The 14,347-nt window shown below is 40.1% G+C and overlaps 1 protein-coding gene across 5 annotated transcripts in view; it reads left to right on the plus strand.

Annotated features, from left to right (window-relative positions):
* atp2b2 (ATPase plasma membrane Ca2+ transporting 2) overlaps positions 1-14,347 on the plus strand; it is a 101,758-nt gene that overhangs the window by 78,624 nt on the left and 8,787 nt on the right. For 2 of the 5 annotated variants that reach the window (XM_086116804.1, XM_086116803.1), the window contains exons 17-22: positions 1,147-1,253; positions 2,536-2,727; positions 3,884-4,097; positions 5,376-5,587; positions 5,692-5,799; positions 6,184-6,366. In XM_086116804.1, the coding sequence (XP_085972930.1) occupies positions 1,147-1,253; positions 2,536-2,727; positions 3,884-4,097; positions 5,376-5,587; positions 5,692-5,799; positions 6,184-6,366 (1,016 nt within the window). Of the gene's footprint in view, positions 1-1,146; positions 1,254-2,535; positions 2,728-3,883; positions 4,098-5,375; positions 5,588-5,691; positions 5,800-6,183; positions 6,367-7,889; positions 8,080-9,335; positions 9,386-14,347 lie in introns of all 5 variants that reach the window. The other 3 variants (XM_086116806.1, XM_086116805.1, XM_086116807.1) reach the window with 3 other exon arrangements.

A 14,347-nucleotide genomic window follows, 5' to 3' on the forward strand; every position in this document is an offset into this window, starting at 1 on the left:
AAGACTCCCCCCTAAAAATACATGACTTTATTCTATATACATATTTTATATATATATATATCCCTATGTTGTTACAGGTTTTTTAATGTAAAAATTTTTTTTAAATCTGACTTTATTCTCAAAATATCTGATTTCAACATTTTTACAATCCAAATTTTTCTGGGGGGAAAAAAGACTATAATTAAAAAAAAAGAACACAAAAAAAGTCCCACTTTTCAGATTCAGAGCCAACAAAAATTGATATTCATACATTTTCTACATTTTTAATTTTAAAACAAAACAAACAAAAAAAAACCACGAGCATCATCATACTGTTTCCTTGTCACAGGAATTACTACCAAAACCAGCACTATTTATGAGAATTGTTTGTTTGTTTGTTTGTTTATTGAACATAAAACATATATACAGTAATAATTTGACAGAAAATAAGGTAGATAAAAAAAGTAAAAAGAAAGAAATCAATCTTCATTCGACACAGTTATTATGTTCAAGGGAGTAGGAAGAAGTAAAAAACTTATCTAGTCCTACCCCGTTATGTGATTGTATCTAATAAATCATTTTTATATCAATCAGAAAAGAAAAAAGTAAGAAGAAAGAAGTCTCCATTAAGGCTCATACTTTACCCTTTACCGTGATATTTTTACAACTTTTGGTTTGTATCGGGATTATATACTTCCACACCCTGACACTCTTGTGTCAATTTTCTCTTGTATTCATAATGGATATACCTTTCTCTATTTATCAACTTATTTCTGATTTATCATTATATTTAATGTTTTGAATTTATCATTTTAACTCTGATTGATGTAGGTTGTTTGTACTATTTTTTTGAATTTGTTTTTGAACTCAGCAAGCGATTTACTCATTTTCAGGTCCGTTTCGAGATTATTCCACAGATTAACACCTTTGATAGATACACTTCTTTGCTTGATGTTTGTTCTTGTTTTGAGTTTTTTGAATAAGTTGGTACCTCTTAAATCATAGCTGCTTTCTCGAATTTCGAAAAACTTCAGAATGTTTTGGCAGAGCAGGTTATTGTGTGCTTTGTATTTCACTTATGCTTGTGAGTTTTCACCCCAAAACACGTACTTCAATCAAACATAGGGGAATAAATTGCAAACAAACATGTTGTTTTGTCTGTGACAGGCATTATTGACAGCACCATGGTGGAACAGAGACAGGTGGTGGCGGTGACAGGCGACGGGACCAACGATGGGCCCGCCCTGAAAAAGGCCGATGTCGGCTTTGCCATGGTAACCAAAACTATTCACCTCCAAGAAATAGATCTCACTCCACATCTGCAGATGTTTCGTCTTCACCTCTGCGGTATGCGGGGTTGCGAGTGTAAAGATCATGAGCTTCCCCTAGTGGTGGACAGTGGGACACACATATCGTCACTGCAGCAGATTGCCAAACTATCGTGTCTGTGGCATAATCCGTTTTGTTTGTTTGTTTGTTTATTGAGCATAAAACATATACAGTAATAATTTGACATAAAGTAAGGTAAGTAAAACAGTAAAAAGGATAGAGAAGTCAGTCATCATTCAACACAGTGACACCGTGAAGAGTTGTACCGATTCTCCTCTCATTTAGCTCGTGTACAGTGTTATGGACAATAAAGCGTCACTCAGTTGAGCAATGACCCACTTTTTCCTCCACGTGTATGAAGTCACCACAAATGCTCACAAATCAGGTGTGTGCACACTTTTCCTCAGTGGGTTGCATACAGGAAATATGGGAAAGATGCAAGACCCACTTGGGCATTTTTGTATTGTTTTTATAAAGCTGTATTAATTTTGGAAAAACTGTTTCTTCACTGTTTTCAGTTGAGGTGAAACAGCTCTGCTTCTGTTGTAAAATGGCAATCTTTAAAGCAATGTTAAATGTGATTTGTTGACAAATCGGACCGCGACACGGATTTGTGAAAGCAACTTTTGAAAAAAATAATAAATTTCCATATACATCTATCTTTACCTCAAATTAAACGAGCTCAATATTAACACAATAGGAAACACTGACGAACAAATAGCATATGTGTGGTGGGGTTGGCTTTGAGCAACGGATATTTGAAATATGTGCAGGAACACATGTATACCGACAATATTTTGTTTACCTTCTGCAAAAAAAAAAAAAAGTGACTGCAGCGTACTGATTGATTTAGCAGTCGTTGTGAAACTCATCTTCATCTTTGTCTGCATGACAGTATAATGCTGCCCCCGGTGGCCAAGTTGCACACACCAGAAGGTGAAGCAGAATGAATGCCAAACTGTCTAATTGTTTTAATATCCTACATTTAATTGTGTTATAACTATGGTATATGGTTTTTTAAGTACAATATTATATTTTGCTATATTCCTTCTTTAAAAAACACATTAAAACATTTTCTTGGGGGTTTTTTTGGGCTGCTGAAACTATTTACTTTTATTATCTGTGAAGCACTAAAAAAATGGAAGACGGGATACAATTGGTTAGTAGTTTGGACATCTCTATGATAAATGTAAATGTTCAAATGTTATTCCCATGCTCCTTCCAAAGGGCATCGCCGGTACTGATGTGGCCAAAGAGGCGTCCGACATCATCCTGACCGACGACAACTTCAGCAGCATCGTCAAAGCGGTGATGTGGGGCCGCAACGTCTATGACAGCATCTCCAAGTTCCTCCAGTTTCAACTGACGGTCAACGTGGTCGCCGTCATCGTAGCGTTCACGGGCGCCTGCATCACACAGGTAGAGATGAAGTCAGGCGCACTTGTCTTGCATGATGATGTAGCCGAATAAGACCTCTCACTATGCCATAGTGCAGTTTTCCACCACGTCATTTAACCATCTATTTTTGAAGTGCAACTGTATTCTCAAGGAAAGAACCCCCCCCCCCCAAACATTGTACATAAAAATCTAAATTTTATCATCAAAAAAAATAAAACTTCTTGTGGGATGAGTTTTTCTCCTCCAAACTCCAAACAATACATTTTATTATCCATAAGGTTGTGACAAATATTTGACTAAGAATCAGTGTGTTGTGACTTTATTTTTCTTTAAAATACACATTTCATTTTCACAGATGCAGCATCTATTCTAAAACGTATGATTTTGTGTCTGCAATATTGTGACTTGTGCAAAATCTATCCTCCTTTCAGCACTCAACTTTCACAAAAAAAAAAACGCGATCCTTTATCCTCAAAAAAAAACTTGTTACAAAATTATGAATATCTTTCCTCCAAAATACAGTTTTTTTTCCACACTAAAAGGCGCACCTAAAAGCCTTCTTAAAAGCTCACAGTGCGCCTTAAAATCCGATGCGCCTAGTTGTATGGTCATTACGGTAATATTTCGACCCCAAAATGGCTCCTTGCTCGAGACATGCTGACAACGCAGAGTTCAAACTTAAGGCGATTGGTTACGCAGTTGAACACAGAAATAGAGCAGCGGCAAGAGAGTTCAACGTTAACGAGTCAATGTTATAACTTGCTGTTGGTTAAGTGAGCTGCTTTATGAAATATGTTTTACTGACATCTGATCGTTCTGTTGGTGTTTCCTTGAGCTTAGCTCCATCTAGTGGATGCATTATAGATTGCGTCTTATAATGCGGTGCGCCAAATGCATGAAAAAAAATGACAAAATATGCCATTCATTGAAGGTGCGCCTCATAATCCAGTGCGCCTTTTAGTGTGAAAAATACGGTATCAATATTTATTTTCATAAGAATCTGTTACTGAAATATATCACAGGCTGCTCCATAAGCTCAAATAATAACATCTAGACTTGGTGAAGCGGCATAAAAATAACCATTAAAAAACAAAAAAAAACTAGACAGCATGATGATAAGGCAGCCCGGGTGAGCATGTTTGTGTCTGTGGTTTTAAGTGCATGTTGCGCTACTCAGGACTCCCCGCTGAAAGCCGTGCAGATGCTTTGGGTCAACCTGATCATGGACACGTTCGCCTCGCTGGCCCTGGCCACCGAGCCGCCCATGGAGTCCCTGCTTAGGAGGAAGCCGTACGGACGCAACAAGCCTCTCATCTCCAGCACCATGACCAAGAACATTCTGGGACACGGCGTCTATCAGCTCATCATCATCTTTCTCCTCCTCTTCATCGGTATGGACTTGAGTCCTTTTCACTCGGGCGCTTAGCAGCGTACCATTGACGAGCACTTTCATTCTATAAGTGGAGTGTTGCTGCGCGGTGCGGCTAGAGGATGTCTGCGGTGGCACCATGATGTCAAACAAGCCTTTCCATTAGGACACAGGTGTCAAAGTCAAAGCCCGGGGGCCGGAAATGGTCCGCCACATCATTTTAAGTGGCCCGCGAAAGCAAATCAAGCGTGTTCCATGATGCTTGCGAAAGTCTGAACCATAATTTCAAATGGCCATATGTAATCCACAATAACAGTCTTCTTGACTTCTGATTTTAAAACGAGTTATTCATCAATTTGTTGTGCGCTGTGTATGTAATATATGGAGGTGGTTAAACATTTATATGGTTTCCCAAAATTCATAACGGCCCTCCAAGGCAAACCGTAATTATAATGTGGCCCACGACAAAAATGAGTTTGACACCCCTGCATTAGGAGAAGAGCTGGCACAGTGACTTTGTGCTATTTTGGCTGCCTTTTTTTTTTTTTTTTTGCAACTAACGGCATAAGAATAATGGAGGAAGCCTAATAAATGCGGAGTCTCCGTGTCCCATAATTTGGGACACACAAGAGATGACATTGTGTGCTATGTTTAAGACACAGCTCCCTGCTCAGCCTACCTCAACGCGCTTTCGATGGAAGTGTAGCTCATCATGTTTCTACTGAGCCATTAGTCAAGGTTTTTTTTATCCTGCTGCTCGAATCCTTCTCCTTAAAATGAGCAAAGCCGGGGCTTTACTTGGCAACAATGAAAGCCATTTTATCCAGGTGCCGTCAAACATCTCGTCTAAACCAGCGACAAAAGTCTCAGTGCCCCGCCGCTCGATCTTTCACACTGAGTGACAGCCGTGTGAAATGGGCTCATTGCCACGTTGCAACATACAATTAAGTTCCAAACATAGCAGTGTGTGCAGAAAGCAACAAATGCAGTGAGAAAAAGGTCCACTGCTCCAATACTAAGATTGCGTTTTTGCTTGGGCCAGTGGCTGATGGACAGATGTGATTTTCAGAAACGGTGCTCATACAACTAAATCTTAGCTTGGTGATTGGTTGGAAAACCAAGCTCTTGAGGTTTGTGTAAAGTGAAAATAAAGATGCCTTGTAAATTTGACATACTACAGAGAAGAGTGCTGTGAACAACCCCGCGAAAAGGGAATATTGATATACTGTGTAAGATAAGGTGGTCTCATATGTTTGTTTGCATATAGTAACATGACTTCACAGTTGACTCTCCTCCACAGGTGAGCAGATCTTCGACATTGACAGCGGCCGCAACGCCCCCCTCCACGCGCCCCCCTCCGAGCACTACACCATCATCTTCAACACCTTCGTCATGATGCAACTCTTTAACGAGATCAACGCCCGCAAGATACACGGCGAGCGCAACGTCTTCGAGGGCATCTTTAGGAACCCCATCTTCTGCTCTATCGTTTTTGGCACCTTCGCTGTGCAGGTCCAAAAAGTTTTTGGACAACATGAATTTGACTAAAATTGGACTCATACTAAACATGTTCTTTTGTGTCCTTGTTATTTTGATTTCTGTTTGCGTCTGTTTAGATAATAATTGTACAGTTTGGGGGGAAGCCGTTCAGCTGTCAACCTCTGGACCTGGAGAAGTGGATGTGGTGCGTTTTCCTCGGCTTGGGGGAGCTCGTGTGGGGGCAGGTAATGAATGAACCCGTTACAATTTCTACGCATCACTTCTGAGCGCGCCGATCCATAACAGAGCTCATCTCCAAAATTTAGCGCACATTGGGTCGAGCTGCTGAAAAAAAAGGGACTTAAGTCTTGGAAAAAATGACATGCTGATGGAATTCCAACTTTAATATTGATATAATAATCTAGAGGGGGGGGGACTCCATTCAGAAGAAAATATGTCATCCCTCTTATCTGAGTATGTTTTTAATGTTGGAAAAAAAATGTTTTTGAATTCTAAAAAAAAAACAAATTACTAACTGTGGATGTAATATATCAACCGCATCACGTTTATAAATTGCATTTCCACACCCACTCGTACGTACACAATTTAAACCTCTCTGCGGCTCTCAGGTGATCGCCACAATACCCAACAGCAAGCTGCGCTTCCTGCGGCGGGCCGGCCAGCTCAGCCAAAAGGACGAACTCCCCGAGGAGGATGTAAACGAGGAGAACGAGGAGATCGACCACGCGGAGAGAGAGCTGAGGAGAGGCCAGATCCTCTGGTTCAGGGGACTCAACCGCATTCAGACTCAGGTGGGGCGCTCACCCGTAGTTTTAAGCGACATGACGTCACCTGCAAAGTCGAAATCACGCTCAATGTTTGTGACGCCGTAACGGTAAATGTTTGCTCTCAAGATGAGTTAAGTTCACAGAGACGTGGCTCTCACTCGGGGGCCTGGTGGACCCCCCCCCCCCCCAAGAAGATGGTCTTTGGACCCTGAGCTCTGCAGACCTGATCACTGTGATATTCAAGACAGCCTGATTGTTGTGTACTCAGTGGTTTCATCTCACTCTGTGTGTCGCTGATGGTCCAGGCTGAAGCTATCACATCGGAATGGTAACACGGGTCGATGTCCGACAGGGCTTCATAAAGACAATTACAAAAAAAAAAAAAGATCAAAATGTACAACTGTATCCACATATTCATTTAATTGAATTGTGCATTGTTGTTGTTTTTTTTCCTTTTTTGCAAATTATAATTACAGTTTGGTAAGGAAGTCTGTCAGGATTGAAGAGTTTAAAACTGACATGAAATGTGTGACATTAAAAAAATATATATAATTTAAAAAAATTAAAAATCACAGTATGGTCAAACCATGCATGAAGGTGAGATTAAAACAGAAACACAAGCCACGGAGAAGCAGAAGAATATACGCCCACTAAGGTTGACTTTTTGGACTAAAATCCCGACTGTAAACTTTTTATAGGTTCCGCCTGAAAAAAAAAAATTAAACATTTCAAAAATAACATTTAAAAGGCACTTTTTATTGATCCCAAATTTGTTTTCCCTAATTATTTAATTGAATACTTTTGGAGCAGTTTTCCCTTCTTCCATTTTCAACAGTTCAGGGGCACGGGGTGCTGAACTGTATGTCAGCCAACTTCGGGCGAAAGGCGGACTACCCTGAACTGGTCGCCGTCAATCGCAGGGCACATGTAGAGACAAACAAACAATCACAATCACACTTTTACTGAGTGGGAACTGAGCACACGCTGCCTACGCACAAATCAGGCAAGTGGACCACTACAAAACGAATCAAAACATTTTTTTTTAATTATTACATTAATGTAACAATTTATTATGTTTGAAACATGTTACCTCCAATACTAATAGGATAATATATAATAATGATAAATGATAGCGAATCAAATGAAATGAAATCATTAGTGACACCTTACATTACATGACGCTAACTGTCTTGTGGTTGTAGCATCCTATAGCCTTTCAGTTTAGGTTCCTTAAATTGGTTTTATATAAATATAAAATAATAATAATAATAAAATTTTCTGGTTGATAAATCAAATCCTTATAGATGTTGTAATTATTACAAATGTATGTTCATATTAGAGGTCAGGCAGGGAATCTCCAAGCCAGACCCCTTTTCAACGAGAGTGGCCAGAAAAGCATTTTGCCGAGGTGATGCAACACCTTTGACCTTCAGCCTCGTCTCGCCCCACAATCGGGACATGTTGTGCTATGTTGTGATCGCTGGACTCGCCGCGCTCACCCCGCGCCGCCATTTGTCCTCTCCTGTCCCGCTCTTTCCTCCCCGCAGATCGAAGTAGTCAACACCTTCAAGAGCGGCACCTCCTTTCAGGGGGCGGGAGCTCTAAGACGCCAATCGTCCACCACCAGCCAGAACCAGGATGTAACCAATGTTTCTAGTCCTAGTCATGTGTCCTTGTCCAATGCCCTTTCCTCTCCTACAAGCGCTGCTGCTGCTGCTGCTGCTCCGTCTACTGGCCGTGAGTCAGAACTCTGTCAGTCTGCTTGTATGTCTGCTCGCCTTCAGGGATATCAGCCCCCCTTTTTCTTTGCTAAAATCTGAGCAGAGCCTCCAGGGTTGAACACGTACAAACAAAGTGCTAGATTTCGATAAATCATTGAGCAGATTGTAGCCAAAATCGATGTAGAAGCGATGATTGATTAAGGGCAGAATGCCAGCACTCTGCTGTTGAGCTAATAAACGCAAGCAGCTGAGGTTGACGAAGTCATTTGTACTGCTAAATTTACAGGGCCAAAAATAGCTAGCTACTGCGTCAATCCAAGTTGGACTCACTTGAAGAGGGAACGTAGGTTTTGCTTCTGGGATGGGCCACTGGAGAGGAGGAGGAGGAGAGACTGATGAGCTCGATGGCTGTTGAAGAGAGACAGTTGGAACGCTTTGGAGACCACGCGGCGGGATGTCGCTCTCTCGATTATAAAGCCAGAGCTCGGCCTGATGAAGGTCAATATCCGTTCGAGACTTGCAGGATGTCAAATTTAGGGGACTAGGGATGTCCCGATCACATTTTTTTTTTTTTTTGCACCTGAATACGAGTCACTTGATTTTGAGGATGTGCCATTTCAGGGTCTCAATCAATACCTTGGCAATGTATTGAAGGGGAAGAGAAGTCGAAAATGCGCTTGAAAATAATAATTATGTGTTGCTGCTGAGATGAGTGTCCGTAACAGAAATCATAAATAGGAGTGGATGTTTTTAAAAAAAAAAACACACACACACAAGTGGCGCCATTTTGGCTCTTCTACCTGTTGCTCTGAACATTGCTGGTCGCCCACATTGTGATATGTTGTCCCATTTAAAGCACTGGTAATCCAGATTTGGTAATTTTCCAAATCCCGATCTTTTCGATGCAGATTACATTTGTTGAACAACTGGCCCAAAAACATGAACTCTGTCAATTCTTCAAAGGCCCAGTAATTTTGCTGTATTTTAGTTGTACCATTCTCTTTACACTTGTATGGCAGATAAAATTGTTTTACAATGAAATAATTTCAGTCTTCCACTTTGGAGGTTCCACTCCATGAATCCCTTGAAACCAATCAGAGAGCTTTTGAGAGGGGTTGGAGTCTCTGAAGCGTTCTCATTAATTTTCTGCCTCGTTTGTGCTTTTTTGTTTGCGTATTTTTGTCTTGTTGCTATTCACGCTGGATTTCAAATCTCCTCCCATGCTCGGGTGTAATGTCCTCTCATTGGTCGATGTGTTGTCTGTTTCCTCAGAGTGCTAGGAGCGCGGGACTAAGGGTGATACCCACGGCGTGACATTTCAGGTTGTGAGTTTGTCTCCCTCTGCTCATATTTCCGTAAAACCAACAATCCCCCCACCACCACTCGACCGCTAACCTTCACCACCAGCATCCGACCCGTTTGACGCTAACTCAAACTAATTCCACCGATGGTAAACATTCAAATATGAGCCGCAGATGTTTGCTTCATTTCAGGATTTTGGTCTTATTTCACTCTCAATAGGTGGCAAAAAAAAAAAATAATGCTAGCATGCTAAAAATGTTAGCTTTGAGATGATTTTTCCGATGGTACCGGTTTAAGGAACAACGGAGTGTTCTGTTTCATTGTATTTGGTGACAGGAATCCTGACTTTTGTCAATAGGTGACATTAAAAAAAGAAGGGAAAAAAAGATTGCTAATATGCTAAAAGCATGAGCACTATACTGATTGATCAAAACTTGGAGACGGTTTACTTTATGATACTCGACTAACTAAAATGTCTTCCTTTGTCATACATTGATTTCGTCTTCTTCTCATTTTCTCAATTTTAGAGTAACTGTGAAGCGACCATAAAATGTATTCATCCCCTTCCTGTTGCTTCATCTTGTCGTGTAATTGAGTGTCATGTCGCCATGGTTACAGACACATACAGGACATCGTCGGCAGCCACAGCGACAATTGGCAATTTCAACCTCCTGCTATTTTGGAACACTCCATCGATTACGTGTCAAGACATCCTGTCACATGACTTCATATTCTCAATAAACGCGCCTGCTATTTATGAGGTAGAATCCAAAACTTGACTGATTGGCATTATTTAAATTGATTTATGACACTTACAACCATAGAATATAGCTTTCACTGGTCAATGCTTTCATTAGCTTAATAAATATTTTTGAATCGTAAAAAAAGTGTGCAAAATTATAAAATTGTGGCAGGTATTTATAAAATATATTTCCAAAATCTAAAATCACTGTTAGATTTGTAATTATTTTAAATAATCCAAATCTGATACATATTTTTTAATGTATACTTTTATTCAACACTTTTGGATATAATCATTTAGGACTTGCATGAGTGTAAAATGTACACTGTAATAAACATTTTAAACGTATAAACAAAAAAAAATGCTTGTCCATTAAATTGAGTTATTAATGTATTACTATACTATCTTTATTATTATACAGTATCTTATTTAAAAACTGAACAGAAATATTGAAGGAAAGTAATCTGCAATTAAAATTCAAACATTAAAAAAAAAATTGAATCATTTTATATCATTAAGCTATTCATCATTAAATGGCCTCAATAGACTGATTAAATATCTAATGCTCTTACTTGAATGTTTACCAATCCATGCATGGCGTTGAGGCCACCAGACCTGATATAATAAAACAAAAAAATATTATATTAACTATTCTTCCCATCCATGTGTTTTGTGTTAAATTTTGATACTCGTTGTCTCGTTGCATGTCGGTTGCGTTGACTTCCTGTTGTCGTCAAGCCTACGTGACGGCGTTTGCTCATTGTCTCGCAACACGCGTGTGCTGTCTTGTGTTGTTGTGAGTCGTCAACTCCCCGCACTGCTTGTGTATGTGCGCAAACCATCCCCGCCTTCCTCTTGTTTGGGACCACCCTGTGCTCTATTTGTGTGTCCCACGCAGAGAGTGTGGATGCTGAGCCGGCGGAGTTGGCTCTGGTACTTTTTGTGTGTTTGTTTGTTTGTTTTTAGAGCGCCTGATTGGATGGCTGAGATCTAACCTCCTTCCTCCTTACTGACCTTGTCCACCAGAGTTCCTCCGACTTGCATGTGATATTCTCCTAAATTGTATCCCACCGGTGTCAGCCTATGGATTCCTAGTCGCCCCCTCCGCTGCTGCCGCAGAGATTTCACTATGCTTCATTTGAACAATCGATGGCATTCGTGGACAATACAGGCGGCGCTAGAAAGCATAACATTATATATTACGGCTTATGTCATGTCAGAATGCTCACTTTTGATTGGCACTGTCGGATAATTAATGTAGCGTAACAGTATGTCTTGGGGGGCGGGGCTTCATCGGTTGGAAGAGGAGATAAAATTTTGATGCTGATCTCAATCTGTAGAATCAGATGTGCAGTGAATATAAAAGACGTTCAGGCTGTGGCTTGTGTTGAAAAATACATGACGACGTGTCAGGAAAAACTTTCTACAATGGCCGAACTTTATTTGGGATAATCAGAGAGAGGCGTTGCGGATGGTGGCAAGTGTGTGCCATTTAATGTGTTATGAGTTTGAATATGTATCAGTTGTAAACACAGCCCCATCCCCACTTATAAAGATAAGATAAGATAAGATATCCCTTATTTGTCCCACACTGGGGAAATTTATAAGAGGCTGTGGAGAGATTTTTTATTCCCCTTTTTGGGCTAAATTGAGTCAAATGCCTGTGAAACATCTGTCAGTGCGATGCAATCATAACCATGCTTAATATTTTAGAAATGAATACAGTGTCGATCAAAAATAAACATTCTTATCTTTGTCAAAACAATACGATGATACATCATTAGACTGTGCAGATAAGTCAGCGCAGGGCGAAGAAGAAGCCAAATCATGTTTTATGTTGAAAACTGAACGGCGCCCGGTGGGATACAACGTAGTGGTCGATGACCATGCGTTTCTTAATTTTGTGTTTCTTTTCTTTTTTTTTTTTTGTGTGTGTTTTATTTCTGTGAGCGTTGTGTTGATTAACGTGGCTTGTTTCTAGGTATACAGCACATTGGACTAAAAGCGTATACTTATAACAGGCATTTGTGTAGCTTAGTTTTTGTTTTTCTTTTCCTTTTTTTTTGTGATTGTTATGTTCCTCACAGTTTTCCTTTAGTGCACGACCCCAACCTGAGTGAAGTGTCTAGTAATGTTGTGAAAACACAGCGAAGACGTCATCCACTCACCCCGACTCCCTATTAACAAGCTCCAATGGAGGAAGTGGACGTGATGTCACAAAGGATGAGCCGCCATGTTGGTCTTGGGAAAACAAAGGGGCTTTGGGCAATTTCACGATTTTTAATAGCAGCTTTTAAAATGCCGAAAAGTTTCTCTTTAAATACTTGTTCAACAAATCAACTCAATACTTGCAGGAAATTTGGCAAAATACCGGGAATCTTTTTTTTTTTTTTTTTTGCAAGAAACCAGCATTTAAGATATTCATATAAGATAGCTCAAGTTGGCGCCAAAAGAGCCCTTATATGTACAATCAAGTACTCAAACAGAGTATTTTGTTGAAAATAACCTGCCATAATCTTTAAAATGTGACAGGCAATTAAAAATATGTAATTGATAATACGACTTTTACCACTATATCATTTATGGGTATATACAGTGGAACCTTGGCTTGCGAATATAATTTGTTCCGAGACACCGTTTGAAAACGAAAATGTTTGTAATCTAAGGCCAAGTTTCCAATTGAAATGAATGGAAATGCAATAATCCATTCCAGTCGCAGACTGAGGTTACAATTACCTTATTTTCATCAGTGTGTGGTTCAAAAATGAATACTGTACAATATAGAAATATTGTCACTGAAAGCACACCAATTGATCACAAAATCACATGACATTCGCTAGCAAATTACTGTGCCACGTTGCAACCCTTTCGTATAGAGTGCTGTTTTGAATGGCTACTGCTGGCCCAGGGAAAGACGTGTTGCGTTTTGGGATGCTGTGGCCAATTTCCCGGTCTCTATGGTGACCGCAAACAATGATGTTCAGTCAGGCAGTAAAAGGGAAGGAGACTCAATGGCAGTTTCATCTCTGTCGATGCGTTTAAACACGTGCTACCTGGGCTAGACAGTTTTTTTTTTTTGTTTATTTGTTTTTGTCTTTGTGTGCACCTCTTTTAAGCCTATTTGGTTTTGGGAAAAGTGCTGTACAGATTTGAGTGACAGGAACATTTAATGACTCTTTTTAATAGTAATTGGGCTTCCTCATGCTTGCAGTTTTCACCATGAGCCATTCTTAGGGTTATTGACAAGCAGAAAAAAAACTAAAGGATGTGTTCGGTAAGGCTCTGCGAGCGTGCACAAGTTCACTCTGACTATTTGGAAACTCGGCGCGTTGTTGAAATGATCCGTTTGGTTTTTCATAGTGCGCCAAAAACGGAGTGGCAGTGTGCGCACTAGGTGCTCCAACGACAGTACAGATGGAAACAGTTCAAACAGGAACTGATCGGTTTCGAACATAGGCTGCTTTTGGAAATTAGCGGGAGGGAGTGTGCTTTGCCTATCTCAAATGCCAAACTAATTTTTGGCGCGGGCCACATTTTAGTTTCACTAGGAGGGCCGTTATGACTGAAGCCATACAAGGAGGTCAAGAATAACTGTTGATTCAACTATTGTTACTATCATGAGAAAATGTTTCAAATATATCTCTTATTTATTACATATCTTTGGTAGCCCTTTTAGAAAGGATGATGGAAGTTGACATGTTTGAGCTGCTTTTGCGGGCCACAAAAAAAATGATGTGGTGGGCCAGATCTGGCCCCCGGGCCTTGAGTTTGACACAGGAGCGTATCTGAACAAATACTCCCAGAGTAGTACATGACTGTCAGAGTGAATTTCCGAAGGTGCCCTGTACTGTACTTGCAATGTATGAGGCACAGGGGCAGTGATTTTTACACAGTGAAAAAAAAAAAAGCACAACTGAGCCTTCCGTGAAGCCATCGCAAGACTGTTCAGAAACCAAAAATAGTGTGATAACCAAGGTCATTCTTCTTGGAAAATTTAGTGAGTAAACTGTACTGTGGGTAAACCAGGACATTCATAAAATAACATTCCACTGTATGTAACATTGTACTTCATACTCATATTAAAAAGTGCGTTACAAAAACTACAAAAATGAACTTTCCTAAATTAAAGGAAAAAAAAGTTTTTGCACAGCTTGCTGCTTTCTAACAAGGAGCTGAAGGGCAGAATTCGCAACAAATGTTCGATCCATGAATGCACCACTTTGGTGGATTCAGCATCAAA

The sequence above is a fragment of the Hippocampus guttulatus genome, chromosome 8 (assembly GCF_054856545.1).
Source record: "Hippocampus guttulatus isolate MCC_2025c chromosome 8, RoL_Hgut_1.0, whole genome shotgun sequence".
Lineage (NCBI taxonomy): Eukaryota > Metazoa > Chordata > Actinopteri > Syngnathiformes > Syngnathidae > Hippocampus > Hippocampus guttulatus.